The following is a 16,076-nucleotide window of genomic DNA, read 5'->3' as shown; positions in this document are numbered from 1 at the left end:
AGAGCATGACACTCCAACTCTTGGTAGGGAACATCACATTGCCTAAATGCAACATCCCATTGCCTAGACCAGTAGTGCCTAGTCTAGATTCAGAACCCGAGAGCGCGACACTTTCCCTGATGCAACCCCCATTAGAGCGCTGCAATGCCTTATCTCGGTGCCCCAACACATGTAATTGACATTAGGAAGTTCTTATTTATTATGCCATCTTTGTCAACAGGTGTTTGTTGATTTTCAAGTTTTCTATTGTGCAAATGAGAGACAAAGCATCTTGAAGTGTTCCAAAGTGGGGAGATTTTTGAGCATGGTGTAATTTGTATAATTTCATAGTGGATTTTTTAGTGTGATGTAGCTCTGTGATTTTTTTCTTTTCTTAGGTTATTCCAAATTAAATATTGTATTTTCTGTGATTTTTTGTTTTGTGCTCTTACGTTGAAATTTTGCTTCAAACGCTTGAATGAGTCCCCAAAACAATTCTCACCATAATGATTTAAACTTATCATTAATTTTTTATTTGAGCTCTATCTTAACTTCTTTGGTCAATAAATATCACCAATTCATAATGTATGGTGAATGGCATGGTGATGATGATCTAACAACATAGTATTCATAAGCCATTTTAAATATTTTTATTAAAAATATATTTAAAAAAATATTTTATTTGATCTTTTAATAATTAATTCCTGAGAGCATCAAATTGATTAAAGCAGCTGGAAAATTGGAATTCTAAATATTCAAATACACCCAATCAATCCCTCACTACAAACTTCCAATTTGAAAACAAGCAGCCACAGTTTTCATCCTTCCCTGCAAGGCTTCCACTTACTACAGGCAAATTCCCTGGAATGGGAAGCAGGTTCGCAACTCGCGCAGTCCCCGGAGATCCGCCGGCTAAGGCACTCCGGCGTCTCCTAGAGTCCCCTGGTATTCATCAAGCTCCCGTCTGTCACGATGCTCTCAGCGCTAAGCTCGTGGAACGGGCCGGCTTCCCGTTGGCCTTCATGGGCGGTAGGTGTTTGATCAGAGGTCTCATCTATGCATCTTCTATATACTTGTCCCAAAACCGGTTTTAGAGTCGAATTCGTTGAGAAAATCTTATATTGATACTTTAGTATCAATTATCTCTTTGATTGATCTTCATTTCTTCCTGATATCCCAAACAAATGCTGTTCTCATAGCCTGAAAACGGCAATATCGAATTCTTCTACTGAATGGCTTTGTAACTATGCATTACTGATCAATTACGTGCAAAACGACAGAGATGTGTACCTCTGATGTGATCGATATTCAGTTCTAGATGGATGCGATTTTGTTATGGAAAATTAATACAGTTGCCTTGGTTTTATTTGCTTAGTTTTTTTTTTCATTTTCTTGCGGGAATGGAGGATCTTATTTAGTTTCATTACAGCAAAAAAAGTTGCAAGAGAGTCTTCAAAAGGATAACTAATCTGCCTTGTATCAGTAGTCAGTACTCCAATGAGGAGATGTCAAGTAGGCAATGGTCCCACCGTGATGCCTACGTGGCACCCCCTCATTGGAGTACTGATGCATCAGTACTCCTGAGATAATATTTTTTCTGCAACCTTATAGTGAGTGGACGTAGAATTTACCTTGTTTCGATCTCTTCACATTGTTCATGCGTTGTGTATTATTGTTCTATGGTACAAGTTGATTTTATTAATCAATTTTCTGCAGATGTTTATATTAGAAAACTATCTGGTTATTTTCAGGGTTCGCTGTCTCAGCTGCTAGGTTGGGTTTGCCAGATGTTGGGCTTATTTCCTATGGAGAAGTTCTAGATCAGGCATATCAGATCACACAAAGTGTATCTATTCCTGTGGTTGGAGATGGAGACAATGGGTATGGGAATTGTATGAATGTCAAGAGAACTGTGAAAGGCTTCATTAGAGCAGGATTTGCGGGGATCCTTCTTGAGGACCAGGTTAGTTAACTGAATACTAGCATAATTATGTCAAGGAAACTACTCTAAAAAGGTCACATTCTAATTTCACTGCGGAGTAGGATTACGAGATTCCAGAAAACCGGAACAAAAAATTTAAGAAAACACCTTCAAAGCAACCAGAAAAACTCACTGAATTTTACGCGAAATAACCCAAAAACGGGAAAAAAATCAGTGAGCCACATCATCATAAATTTCACTATGTAATTCAGAAAGCTTTATAAAGGACTCATATAAGTTTCTTTTCCACACTCAAACGAAGAAACTTACAGAACTTACACCAACAATCTTCTCTCTCTAATTTGACCCAAAAAAAATTATGCCAAATCACTAAAATCCACGTCTTCGACACTCTTCACTTTCACCGGGATGCTCGTCGAAGAATTCAAAAGAAAGAAATAACAAATTATGCCTTACCAAGCTCAAAATTGGTATAAAAACCGTAAAATCATGTACTGACCGCACCGGGAGCTTAGGCGCCCACTGACCGCACCGGAGCTTAGGCGCCCAAACTTAGCGCTCAAGTAAGAGCCAAGCTCTCGACATAACCCCTATGCGTCGGTCTCTCGGGAATAAGAGCAACGACCGTTCTATAGTGGGCACATATGCGTCCAAAGCGGGCACCTAAACGCCGTCTCCATTGTAGCCGCGCCCTAATGGGGCGCTTGAGCGCCCATAACACTAGCCTTAAATGTTGCATGGAATGCTTCGGCTTCACACACCATAATAATTTCCTACTTGGAGACAAAGCGCCGAGCTCCCGTCCCCTGTACCTACCCTCCATCTGAATCGCCTTCATAGACACGTGTCATGGTCACATACTGTGGTGTGGCTCACCCCCAGTCTTAACCTTCTTGAAACCCAACTGAAGCCAAGCATAACTTCAGTTTCTCAATAGTCATCACCTTCGTCAACATATCCGTATGATTTCAGCTGTATTTATCTTTTTCATAAATAACCGCCTCTCTTCTAGAAGAGATCGAATGAAATGATATCTGAGCTGGATGTGTTTTGTCTTGACATGAAAGCAGTGTTCTTAGTAAGATGAATCACAACTCATTGCTCAATTCTGCGATGAAGTTCTTGAGCCAAATTATTTCCTTGCTAGCCTTAGTAATAACAATATATTCGGCCTCCGTAGTTGAAAGTGCAACAATCTTCTACAACCTGGAAACCCAACTCCTAGTTGTGTTCCCTAATATACCCCATTTTACTTCTACTATCCACATCTCCTGCTAGATCTGAATTTACGAATTCTTGTAATTTGATCCTTACATTTCCATAACAAAGTATATTGTTGACTGTACCTCTCAAATACCTGAGAATTCACTTTACCATCTCCCAATAATGCTTGCCTGGATTGCCCATGTACCTGCTGCTAGTCCCACTGTATATGTAATATTTAGCCTGATACAATTCATTGCATACATCAAACTTCCAACTGCTACAACATACTAAGTTCTCTCAATCTGTGCTTGCTCTGTTTCAGAATTTGACGATAGCTCTTTAGATATTTTGAAGTGACTACCTAACTGAGTGCTAACTAGTTTCACCTCACTCAGTAGAGAAACTACTTTCCTGTCTTCCACCACTAGCTTTCCTTGGAGCTTTGCGGTTTTTTTTGAAATACTCCTTATTGCAGCTTCAACATTCTCCTTTGCTTAACTTGGACTTTCCTTTCTTAGACTTAGATCTACCTCTTCTTGTATTCCTGCCCAGATTCCTTCCCTGTTATCAACATTCAACGCAGACCATGAAGATTTACCATTCACTACTTTTTTGCAAATTTCCTCATTCAAAATCAGACCCAAGATGTCATTGAAGTTTAACTTCGACGTCCCTAAAGAATTACTCACAACCATTATTAAACCATCTCAGCTTTCCGACAATGAAGATAGTATCACCAATGCTCTAATCTCATCATCAAACTTGATCCCCACAGAGCACAACTGACTTGTCACACTATTGAAGTTATTGAGATGCTTTGCCACTAAACTACCTTCCACCATATTCATGTTGAATAATTTCTTCATCAGAAAAACCTTATTAGAAGCAAATAGTTTTTCATGCATCTTGGTCAGTGCCGCTGTGAGATCCACTGTAGTTTTCTCATTCAAGATGATGAACGCAACTGAAGAAGAAAGGACAATGGGATCAAACTTAGTGTCTAAAATTTTCATTCCTTCATAGGCATAGACTCTGGTTTTCTTGTGATTCCTTGTAGTGACACATATAATTTTTTTTTGATACAAAAAATCATCCACCTGTATCTTCCAGAAAGCGAAGTTCGTCCCATTTAACTTCTTCACTTTGAACTTTGCTTCTTCGACCACTGCTCACACTTGAATTGGACCAAGCTCTGATACCAGTTTGTTAAGGAAACTACTCCAAAAGGGCCACCTTCCAATTTCACCGCGGAATAGAATCACAGGATTTGAAAAATTGGAACAAAAATTTAAGAAATTACAATTACAGCAACCAGTAAAGCATACACGAATTTTCTGCGGAAAACCTGAAAACAGGAAAAAACCACGGAGCCTCACTTTAACAAATTTTAGTATTAACTAAGAAAGTTTTACAAAGGACTCACACAGGTTTCTTCTCCACACTGACACAAAAAAATTTATATAACTTTCACCAACAATCTTTCTTCTTCAATCCGACGCAAAAAATAATTATACTGAATCATCAAATCCACCTCTTCAACACTCTTCATCTTCACCGGGATGTTCGTCGAAGAATTCAGAAGAAAGAAACAACAAGTTACACCTTACTACGCTCGAAATCGGCTTAAAAACGAAAATTCCGTGTACTAACCGCACTGGTTGCTTAGATGCCCAAACATGGCCCTTAATTGCAAAGCCCTTGGTATCGGTACCTAGAAATGGGCGCCTAGGCTCTAATATGCGCTGGTCTCTCGGGAATAAGAGCAGTACCCACTCATAGCGGGCGCATATGCACCCAAAGCCGGCTCCACTGGAGCCACGCCCTTATGGGGAGCTTGAGCGCCCATGGCTGGCGCTTAACGCCTAAGCGCTAGCCTTAAATGTTTCTTGGAATGTTTTGGCTCCACACACCGTAACACATTAAACTTGCTTTGTAGCAGAAACAAAATTGAACGAATGGTGAGTGATATTTGTTGATTTTTTATGTGAAAAATAAATTATATAGTTCGTGTTAACCATGGCCAAGCAGGCTAAACCATGGGACTTGGTACAAATATCAATCGTTAAAAAGCTTTGATTAATATTAAAAATGAAAAGAACTACATTGCAATTAAGAGATACTTAGTTCAATTGTAAGATTAAGTTGTTTATTATTTTTGTAGTCATTTCTTCTCCTCATTTTCCTGCTAAATTTAGTTAATAGCTAAAAAGGAAATACCATATCCATCTTTGTTATCTGCAATTTAAAATAATTGATTCAACAAATAATCAAGTATTTGCGAATATACATATTAGAAAAATTCGACACAGCATTTTCATACTTATGCCAAACAAGCCTTGAGTAATACACTTTTCTAAATACTGATAATTTTCTTGTTTTAAAGTTGTCACCAAAAGCTTGTGGACATACACGTGGACGGAAAGTGGTTTCAAGGGAAGAGGCGGTGATGAGAATAAGAGCTGCAATTGATGCTCGGGATGAAAGCGGATCTGATTTTGTCATAATTGCACGTACTGATTCCCGTCAAGCTGTATCCTTAGACGAAGCATTCTGGAGGACGAGAGCCTTTGGTGAAGCTGGAGCAGATGTTCTTTTTATTGATGCACTTGCTTCTGTAGAAGAGATGAAGGCTTTCTGCCAGATATCGCCTTCAATTCCAAAATTGGTATGCTATGGCTTAATTTTGTGTCTAAAGGGAGTTAAGTATTAACCATGTATGCATATATAACTACTATTCAATAGTTGATGTGTATACATATACATAATACTGCAAATGCATTTAAGTTCTTCATTCTACATAATAAATTAATAGTTTAAAACATTTTTTTTAAAGAGCTGCCTATGTTCGTAGGCCTAGGCCTATTGGAGCAAATAGGAGTGAATAGAAGGGAAAATCTTAGAAATTTTTCAGGAATTGTTTCTTTTTTTAACATGCTTGGAATTGAGATATTAATTGTTTTAGCTACTTTTATATAAAAACATAATGTCGTGGTGAGCAATGATTTAATAATTTTGGACACTTAAAATAAGGCAAAATGTGCTTGAATACTTGAAATGCTGTTAAAGCTTTTATTTTATTTTTATTTTGATTACTTATTATTTTTTGCTGCTGCTGTTGTGGCGGAAAGGAATAACCAACTTGTAAGGGTTGGCAGGTAATTCTAAGAGAATGAGAGGGCTTTAACACTTAATTTGACATAGCTTATGGATTGGTAAAATAGATAAGAGAGATTCTGAAAAGCTGAGATGTGCAATTTATTTAAGAAAAACTAGTATTATTGACGATTCCTTTACTTAGTTTAGCTTGCAGCACACCAAAGATATGATGTTGTTCCTTTCTTAGGTTCTTCAGTAATTGTTGATTTTGATACCGGCCTCAACTAGAACTAGTGCCTTGGCTAAGTAAATTTTGGAAGAGTCCTAGTATAGCCATTACACCCTAGAGTCAGAATTGCTATGCCTGTCTGGTGTGGACTAGAGAAAAATAGGCTGACTTGGTTCTTCGCTGTTTAGACAAGGCCCTCGATATGGCCCCAGCATTGAGCAACCCGGTTTCTTTGTTTTTATTGTATGTTCGGGTACAGCGGAACAATGTGTTGATTAATGAAAACAAAATTGGGAGCAACCAAAATCCTTGCACGAAATCTTTCTTGGTTTAGCCATTGAACGCCCAACAAAGACATGCAAACAAACAATATTCTCTCATTCTGGGTTCATTGACCTTGATTCCTACAATGGATCGATAAGTCTATGTTTGGCCAAGTAAACTCAGAAGAGAGTACCTGCAACTACTCTCTCATATTAACTATTGCATATCGTAGAAGGAAACTTTATAATCTCAAAACTCAGTGGCTTACTTGTAAGACAAATGGGTGAGCTCTTAGGGTGGATGCGAGTCCCCGAGCCTTCCACCTTAAACTGACAAATTGACTAGTTTTCTGGTTAGATATTAGCCTCCATGCTTCTATCATGATCTAGTCAACTCTGTGCACCACCTTGGTTGAAAATGAGTTTCTGCGCTTTTCTTCCTAATGTGTTTAGGTATATGAAATGACATAAGACAACACAACATGGCCTGACACAAAACACTAAAACGTGATATGACGCAAAACACTAAAACACGATATGACGCAAAACAACACAACATAATATGACACAAATAACACATTATGATAAGATACAATGCGATACAAAGTGATATAAAATGATATGAAATGAAATGGTGCAATATGAAATAAAATGAAATGAAACAAACTAAATCAACCTTTCCTTCGATTAGCTCTCGGATTAGATGTAAACTTCCATGATTTTCTATCTTGATCTAGTCATCATGTTCACCTCTTTAGGTTAGATGTGATTCTGTATCGTTTTCCATCGCAATGCCTTCAAGTAAATCAATTTCTCAAGTGGAATCAACCATGACGTTGATTAGCTATCAGGTTAGATGTAAGCCCTCATGTTTTTATTACTTGATCTAATCAACCTGTTTACCTCTTTAGTTGGATGTGAATCTACAGTCTTCTTAATGTGTTTAGGTGAATATAATTTCAATCTCGTCAATCGTTAGGATTCTGCCAGCATCCTTAGATTTTTCCCATTACCTTCCTTAGGCCAGGAATAAGTTTCCCAGCAGCTTCCTTTCCTAATAGTTCAAACTGAACTTTTTTAGACATTTACACAAAATCCCCATCATTAATCTTCAGTGAATCCTATTGGTAGGAAACACCAAATCTCACAAATCTGAATCTCCAAATCTTTAATCACTCAAATCAAAATTTCAACCCTCACATCAAACCCAAAATTCAAACTCAAATGAAGAATATTAATGCTCTTTATCTTTGGACTCTTTCGATCGTCTTAGTCAACGCTAATATATGCGTCGTACTTTGAAAAATTCATCACATATACTATAGGTCCATTTATTGACCTTACTTTTGGTCAACTCCTCATTCGCTTCAAATATAAAATGGAAATCAAGATTAATTAATTTCAATCAAATCCTAAAGTGGGACTGAAATGTAGCCCGATGAGGGAAGATTTCAAACTTATCATTTTTATGCTCTGAAATTAGAAATCTCTTTACAGATATGTGTAGTGCTTAGAACTTTATGATATTTGCTATAGTTGGTTCATTATTAATTTATGAATAACATGAAATAAATTTTGAAAACTATTAGGCATTTTTAATGTGAAATTTTGCGTGGCGAGCTTTCATGCATGAAAATTTATTCAATTTGAATTTTTCATCGAAGTGTCGTTTTATAAAATGGACTTCATGAATGTATCCGTATTATCGAAACCGTTCAATGAGCCCTTCATGCCCAAATCAAATTTTGTTTTGGAGTCCATCCAACCTACAGTAAGTTGGTTCATTATTAATTTATGAATAACATGAAATAAATTTTGAAAACTATTAGACATTTTTAATGTGAAATTTTGCGTGGCGAGCTTTCATGCATGAAAATTTATTCAATTTGAATTTTTCATCAAAGTGTCGTTTTATAAAATGGACTTCATGAATGTATCTGTATCATCGAAACCGTTCAATGAGCCCCTTCATGCCCAAATCAAACTTTGTTTTGGGGTCCATCCAACCTACAATAAGTTGGAAGATTAGGACAATTTAGACGATAATTACAATTTGGCCCTCAAAATGAACTCAAATCAATTCCAAACTCAAAATATAATCAAGTTGAGCTGAAAACATCAAAACTGACCAATTTGAAGCTCATTTGAAGTTTCATAAAAAATCTCAATTTTTTCTCACTTTGACCTAAATTTTCTAATTTGGGGCCCATTTAGTCTATAACCAATCTTTTCATTGTGTTCTCCTAATCATGTTGATCTGAATCAGCTAAAGAAACACTCCAATCCAAGTCCCAAGTACTCTTCCCAAGTAGGCTCAAGAGAGGTGCCAACACCTTGGTGTCACCTTGCACTTTTGCGCCAATCAAAGTGGAGCCTAGGTGCTAGGCAGCACCTTGGTTCCACTCAAAGTGGGTGGGCACCTAGGAGCCCCACTCTCTCCTGCTCTCTGGGCGAACTCGCACTGCCCAATAGAAAGGATGGCACACCTGCACGTCCAACGTTCTTCTCTTCTCCATTCTCTCTCCACTCTTCATCTCTTCTGCTTCTCTTCATTTCTTCTGTTCTATCGATCACTTCACTTCTTTATTCCTTTTCTTTACTCCGCTTCAACTTCTCTTCCTTATTCTCCCCTCCTTATTGGTTATCTTCCTTTCTCTTCATTAGGCCAAATCCCTAACACCACTATATTTTTCTTCTCCTTTCAAGCATATATTTCATATGGTGTTTCTCATGTGTAGTTTATGAAAATGTTTCTTATGCTTAGTACATATCCATGTGTAGTTTATGATAAACTTACTCATGTTTGACACCTATCTCCTGTGTAGTTTAGTTGATGGAAATGCTCTCATGCTTGGTACCTATCTCATGTATAGTGTAGTTTATGGAAAAGTTTCTTATGCTTAGTACATGTCCATACGTAATTTATGGAAATATTTCTCATGCTTGGTATCTATCATTTGTAGTTTATGGAAAGTTTCTTAAGTTTGGTGTCTATTCATGTGTAGTTTACTTTGTTTTATTTTTTTGTGAGAAAATAAAAAATGGATAAAAAAAGGAGGAAAACCTCTCATATATAAATTCTCCTTGTGAAGATTTTAAATAAAAAAATGTTATTTTTGCAAGCAAATGTAAAAAAAATGAATGAAATGATTTTTAAAGCCCTTTCAAAATAAAAAAACACACCACTTAGTGGGATAAAAATGAAAATGAATGAATTGATTTTTGCAAGCCATTTTAAATAGGACCTATTGGAGAAAAAAGATTCATGTAACCGACCCCACTTAGTGGGATAAAGATTTTGTTGTTGTTGTAATAAAAAATTTTAAATAAATTTAAAACAATTTTAAAAATTAACTTAAAAGAAAATAAAATGAAATAATTTTAAAAATTTATATTTATTTTAAGTAATAAAAATAAATTTAAAATAACTTTTAAAACTTTTTTAATCTTAAAAAAAATGAATAATAAAATAATTAAAAAACAACTTAAAATAATTTAAAACCAAATTAAAAATATTTTAAAATAAATTTAAAACTAATTTAAGAAATTATTTAATTTTTTTTAAAATAAAATTAAAACAATTAAAAATAATTTAATAAAAAATAATAAAAAAATTTAAAACATTTTTAAAAATATTTTAAAACTCTTAAAAATAATTTCAAATGACTTAAAAGGTAATTTCAAACATTAAAAAAAGTTAAAAGATTTAAATATACATGTAAATAATCTAAAAAAAATTAAGTTATTTAAAATAATTTATAAAAAATTTTAAAATAATTTATTACATTAAAAATTTTTTATAAAAATTTAAAATAATATACAAAATTTAAAATAATTTAAAACATTTGAAAATAATTCAAAACAATCTAAAGTAATTTAGAAACATTTAGAAATAACTGTAAAACCAACTTAAAATAATTTAAAACTAATTTAAAAATAATTTAAAACATTTAATATTATTTAAATCAATTTAAAATAACTTAAAATAGTATAAAAATAATTTAAAACATATAAAGTAATTTAAAACATTTTAAAAATTATTTAAAATTATTAAAGTTTTTTTAAACATTTAAAATTTATTTAAAATCAATTTAAAAATAATTTAAAATAATTCAAATCAATTTTAAAAAAATAAGCTGAAACTAATAATAATTTAAAATAATTTAAATTAACTCAAATTAATTTTAAAAAAATAAACTGAAACTGACAATAATTTAAAATAATTTGAACCAATTTAAAATTATTTAAAATAAATTAAAGCAAATGAGTTTAAAAATAATTTTAAAATAATTTAAACCTTTTTAAGAAATAAATTTAAGAGTTCTTATGCCCTTTTAAATTTAATTTTAAACCTTTTAGAAAATAGTTGAAAACGCAAAATAAAACCTTTTGAAAAAAAATAAAATAAAACTTCTAAATATTTTGAAATAGTTCTAAGAATAATCTTAATTTCATAAATTCTGCAAAACTTTTTAAAAGTAACTTTTAAACCTTAATTTAAAAAAATACTTGAAAAAAAAAACACTTAAACCAAATAACTTCAAACAACTAAAAAATTTAAACCAAATAACTTAAAACAACTTAATTGTTTAAATCAAATAATTTAAAATATTAAGGCATTTAAACCCAAAACAACTTAAAATATTTACGCTTCTAAATTTAGAACTTTTAAAACTCAAATATTTTAAACACTTAAATCCCTTAAACCACCGGAAACCTTAAAAATTATTGAAAAGACACTTTAGATTTTCAATAGCATAAGCATGCAAGTGACGTATGAACTTCAAATACAAAACTTCACACTAAACGTTGAGAACTGAACTTAAGGACAAAATAAAATAGAGAACAACTACTTGGAATTAACTAAGGTGGGTGTAGACGATTGGATTGTGGAAATTGAATTTTTCTATATTCATTTTTTATGATTAACATTTAACTAGTGAAAGAGTCATTATAGAAAAGAAAATTAAACTAACATGGTTATAAATTTACCTCGGGTCATGTTGTCCACATCTTCTATAAATATTTCTTCTCATTTTTTTAAATAGTTAAATTTGTACTGTTAATTTAATACAACAATGAAATAAAACAATAATGAATACACATACTTCTAAACTATAATAATACAATGAAAAAAAATATACATGTCAGTTAAACTTTATCTAAAGTTAATTTAAGAGCATTTGAAAGTCTGTACTATCTAATATGATCATTTAAGATAATTTTAAACATATATCATTTACATATCAATATTCTTTTAATTTGTATACAACCATCATATGAACACTGTTTAAAACTATATCAATTAAGAAACAATAATATCAATACCATTTTTATTTACGTGCATGAGTACTTTAGCATTTCTCCACTAATAGCATAAAAGGGTGAACTCAATCATAACCAAGCAAGCATTCACATAGATTTAACCTATACAGTTCATATCATTTATATGTGTATTTCATTCAATTTAACATATTCTATATACATAATGCATAATAGTAGTTATTGCTATGAAAAATCATCATAATAATATTTGACAATTGAATTTATATGTAATAATAACTATTCATAACTGATTAAGAAGAAACAAAGATGCTACTACAGATTAGAAATATTGGTATCCACGCAATAGATTTGTAGTTATTCCTCAATTTCACCTATGTCGTGGACCTTGAACCTTTGTAATAATTTTCATAAATAAAACAAAACTAAGATAGACATTTTTTCGTTATTAATCTCTCTTTATGAATTCACTAATATTCAAAATTTAATATACTTTATAAAAATCCTAATATTCACATTTCTATTAATTTAATATTGCACGTACTAATTAAACAACCTTTTATTTTAAGAAAAATCCTAAAAAAATATTTTATGGATATAATTAAGAAATTAAAATTTATAAATGAAATACAATAACAACAACAACAACAAAGCTTTAATCCCATTTACGTGGGGTCGACTACATGAATCTTTTTTCTCCATTGTGCCTATTTAGTGTCATATTTTCATTTAGTTCATTGAATTTATAAATGAAATGCATAACTAAAATTACCTGAACACAAACAACCTTTAACACCTAGCTTTTCACGTAACTAGTTAAGCACAACTCTCGACATTGTGGATCATCCTCCTCGCTCACAATTGAGCCTTGCTGATACAGAGCGGCTCGAGGATGCAACACACTTCAATCGAAATGAGGGAAAGTGCACATGCTGACTTTTTGTCGTTCGCTTACATTAATGATGACTCACTTCGACTTCAATTGCAAACTTTGTCGTCCTCGTCAGGCCCTAGTGCCTTGTTGTCTCTTTGACGATCATAGATGTCGCCAGTCGACTTGGCCGCCTTCTACTTTGATTGATGCACTGGGAAGCCCTAGCTTGCAATTGTAGATTATCCTGCCTTCGTAAGCGTCGGTCGACTCCCTAGGTAATTCATTCACACTCAGAGTCGGCGTCTGCTACGAAGCCTCTCTTCATACACTTTGATTTATAGAACGAAGTTGCCCCTTCAAGTTCTCGACCGCTCACTTTATTTCCCTCTTCGACTCCCTCATTTTTCCCTTTTTTTGGAGAAGATGAAACCAGACATTATTACATTACTGGTGTGAGATTATTTTTTTGAAAATATTGATACACTCGATATGATATTCGCTTTTTATGTCAACAACATAATCATAAGAAATAGTGAATTGAAAGATTTAAAGATTTAAAGGAAGTGACTTCTCCAAAAATATGAAGTCAATGAATTAGATAAATTAAAATACTTAATTTGTATTGAGGTTGCACACTCAATATATGATCTTTATATTACAATAAAAATATATAACAAATTTATTAAAAGACGCATATAAGTTGGGATACAAGCTATCAAGAGCCACATGCAGTTTGATCAGAAGCTTTTAGAAGCTTGTAGATGCTCTAAAAGTCATAACAATAAAAACCCTTCCATCAAAGATTTATGGGAATTCTTTTCTGCTTATGACTTACTTGCCTATATTGTTGGTTTGGTCATACACAATCCTAATGAATCACATCTTAGAAGTGTGGATGTAATTTTACATTATATCAGGAACGCAAAATATTGGAAACTAATTGAAGAAAAGGTGGGATTTGACACTTGAAGCATATTTAGATTTTGATTAAAGGTCCATGGTTAATAGGATGTTATCTTCAGGATATTATGTATTCTTTGGAGGCAACCTCATAATTTGGAGAATTAAAAGAATAAAATATAGTTGAGAGATCGAATGCAAAAGCCAAATTTAGATTTATGGCAATTGGAATTTGCAAGCTATTAGGATTGAAAATAATTTTACAAGATTTAATTGAAAATTATTATATAAGATTTAAAGTTTGAATGGAGAGATCCTATGAGATTTTATTGTGGCACTATGCTAGCCATCAAATTACTTATAGTCTCACATAACATGATCTAATATAATATTTTAAAATTAATTAAGCATTTTATAAAGGGGAAGCTTGACAATGGTCCAAACTAAACTTTATTTGTCACCAACAGATAAGGAACTCGTAGAGATTCTTGTTATATGCTTATCATGAACAATATTTCAAGATTTGGCAGACAAATTTGGAATGGACAACATCCCATCATTTGTTAGAGGGGAAGTGTGAACAAAATGATCACAATCAATTTTGTTTATGTTTCTGCCTTTGCCGTCAGTAATGTTCCACCGAGCCCAACCTTCCTTCTTCACACTTCATGTCACCTCACTGATCGATGGGATTATCATTGCGACCTCACCTGTTCACATACTATACTAATCTAATTATTTTTTTTATTTTGATAATTATTGTTTATTTTCTTCTAGAGATTTCCTTAGACTTATATAAATGAATTACAAAGGATGAAATGATTCACTCAATCAATTCTCTCTAATTCTTATCACTTAGCATTTTTTTATATTATAAGTACTCATCATTTTGATAAGATTATCATTATCTCAAGGTCCCTATTATTTCCATCATCTTGCAAATTAACATGCAATTAGTTTCTTTTTTAGCTGGAAGATGAACATTGTTATACACATTTGGTTTTTGTGAAGATGCTGCAGTAAATATTGTATTCTCATTATTATTATTTGTTTAATCAGCCACTTATTAACATGGAGAGACACCAGGAAACTAAAATAGAATTTATTGCAAAAAAAAAAAAAGCCCACCTTCATTTTATTGATGACGGGCTTATATAGAACCTTACAATTTACAACATTTACAAATCAATCCCTAGGCTTCATCTATTTATAAATAAGACTGTACATTAAATACAAATCTCAACATTTTCCCTCAAGATGGGCAAAAAATATTCATTAAGCCCATCTTGTCACATAACCTAGACAAATCTAATGAGCTAAGTACTTTGGTGAGGCAATCATCCATTTGCTCTCTAGTGGCTACATGACATAGCTCCAGTAGTCCGTTATTCATCTTTTCCTTGATGAAGAACCTCTCAATCTCCACATGTTTGGTTCTATCATGTTGCACCAAGTTGTCAGCAATGCTGATTTCCGACTTGTCACACCACAACTTCATTTGAGTTCCTTAATCCACTTTGAGTTCAACCAATAAGGCTTTCAGCCACATCATCTTAGCAACTCATAATGCCATGTCCATGTATTATGCCTTTGCTGTTGATCTTGCTACAAATGACTGTTTCTTGCTCTTTCACGAGACCAAATTGCCACCTACAAATATGTAGTATCCTGATGTGGATCGTCTATCAGTAGCACAACTTGCCCAGCCAGAATCACAAATACCCTCAATATTTGCATGCCCATTCTCCCCGAATATCAACCCTTTCCTTGTGCACTCTTCATATACCTCAAAATCTGATACACTACAACCATATGACCCTTCCTTGGATCATGCATGTGGCGGCTCACCACACTTAATGCAAAATATCGGGTTGAGTGTGGCGTAGATAGATCAGACAGCCAACCAATCTTTGGTATCGCTCACAATCAATCGATTCACCTGCCTTGTATTGAGCTTAACCTTATGTTTAATTGGAGAGATTGCAGGTTTGCACCCCGCATACCTGTCTTCGTAAGAAGATCCAGCACATACTTTCTCTGGAATATGACCATTCCCTCAGTCCACGGGCCACTTCAATCCCAAGAAAATATTTGAGCTGTCCTGGATTCTTTACCTCAAATTGCTTCCCCAATCTTCCATTAAGTTGAGCAATCTCTGCTTTATCATCACCAGTGATTTCATCTACATACACAACAAGTATGGTAGTGTGATCTTCATGTTGTCGAAAGAACACCGTGTGGTCTGCATTGATTTGCTGATATCCAATGCCAACCATCGCTATTCTAAACCTAACCAGGTTCGAG

At 33.5% G+C, this 16,076-nt stretch overlaps 1 protein-coding gene across 1 annotated transcript in view; it reads left to right on the top strand.

Moving 5' to 3' along the window:
• Window positions 1–752: 752 nt before the first annotated feature.
• LOC110019586 (2,3-dimethylmalate lyase-like) overlaps window positions 753–16,076 on the top strand; it is a 39,893-nt gene continuing 24,569 nt past the window's right edge. The window contains exons 1-3 of the mRNA XM_020717318.1: window positions 753–1,008; window positions 1,731–1,942; window positions 5,511–5,792. Of these exons, the coding sequence (XP_020572977.1) occupies window positions 846–1,008; window positions 1,731–1,942; window positions 5,511–5,792 (657 nt within the window). The 5' untranslated portion in view covers window positions 753–845. The remainder of the gene's footprint in view (window positions 1,009–1,730; window positions 1,943–5,510; window positions 5,793–16,076) is intronic.

Source organism: Phalaenopsis equestris, unplaced genomic scaffold (genome assembly GCF_001263595.1).
Source record: "Phalaenopsis equestris unplaced genomic scaffold, ASM126359v1 Scaffold000061, whole genome shotgun sequence".
Classification (NCBI taxonomy): Eukaryota; Viridiplantae; Streptophyta; class Magnoliopsida; order Asparagales; family Orchidaceae; genus Phalaenopsis; species Phalaenopsis equestris.
This window is presented reverse-complemented; position numbering and strand designations above follow the sequence as displayed.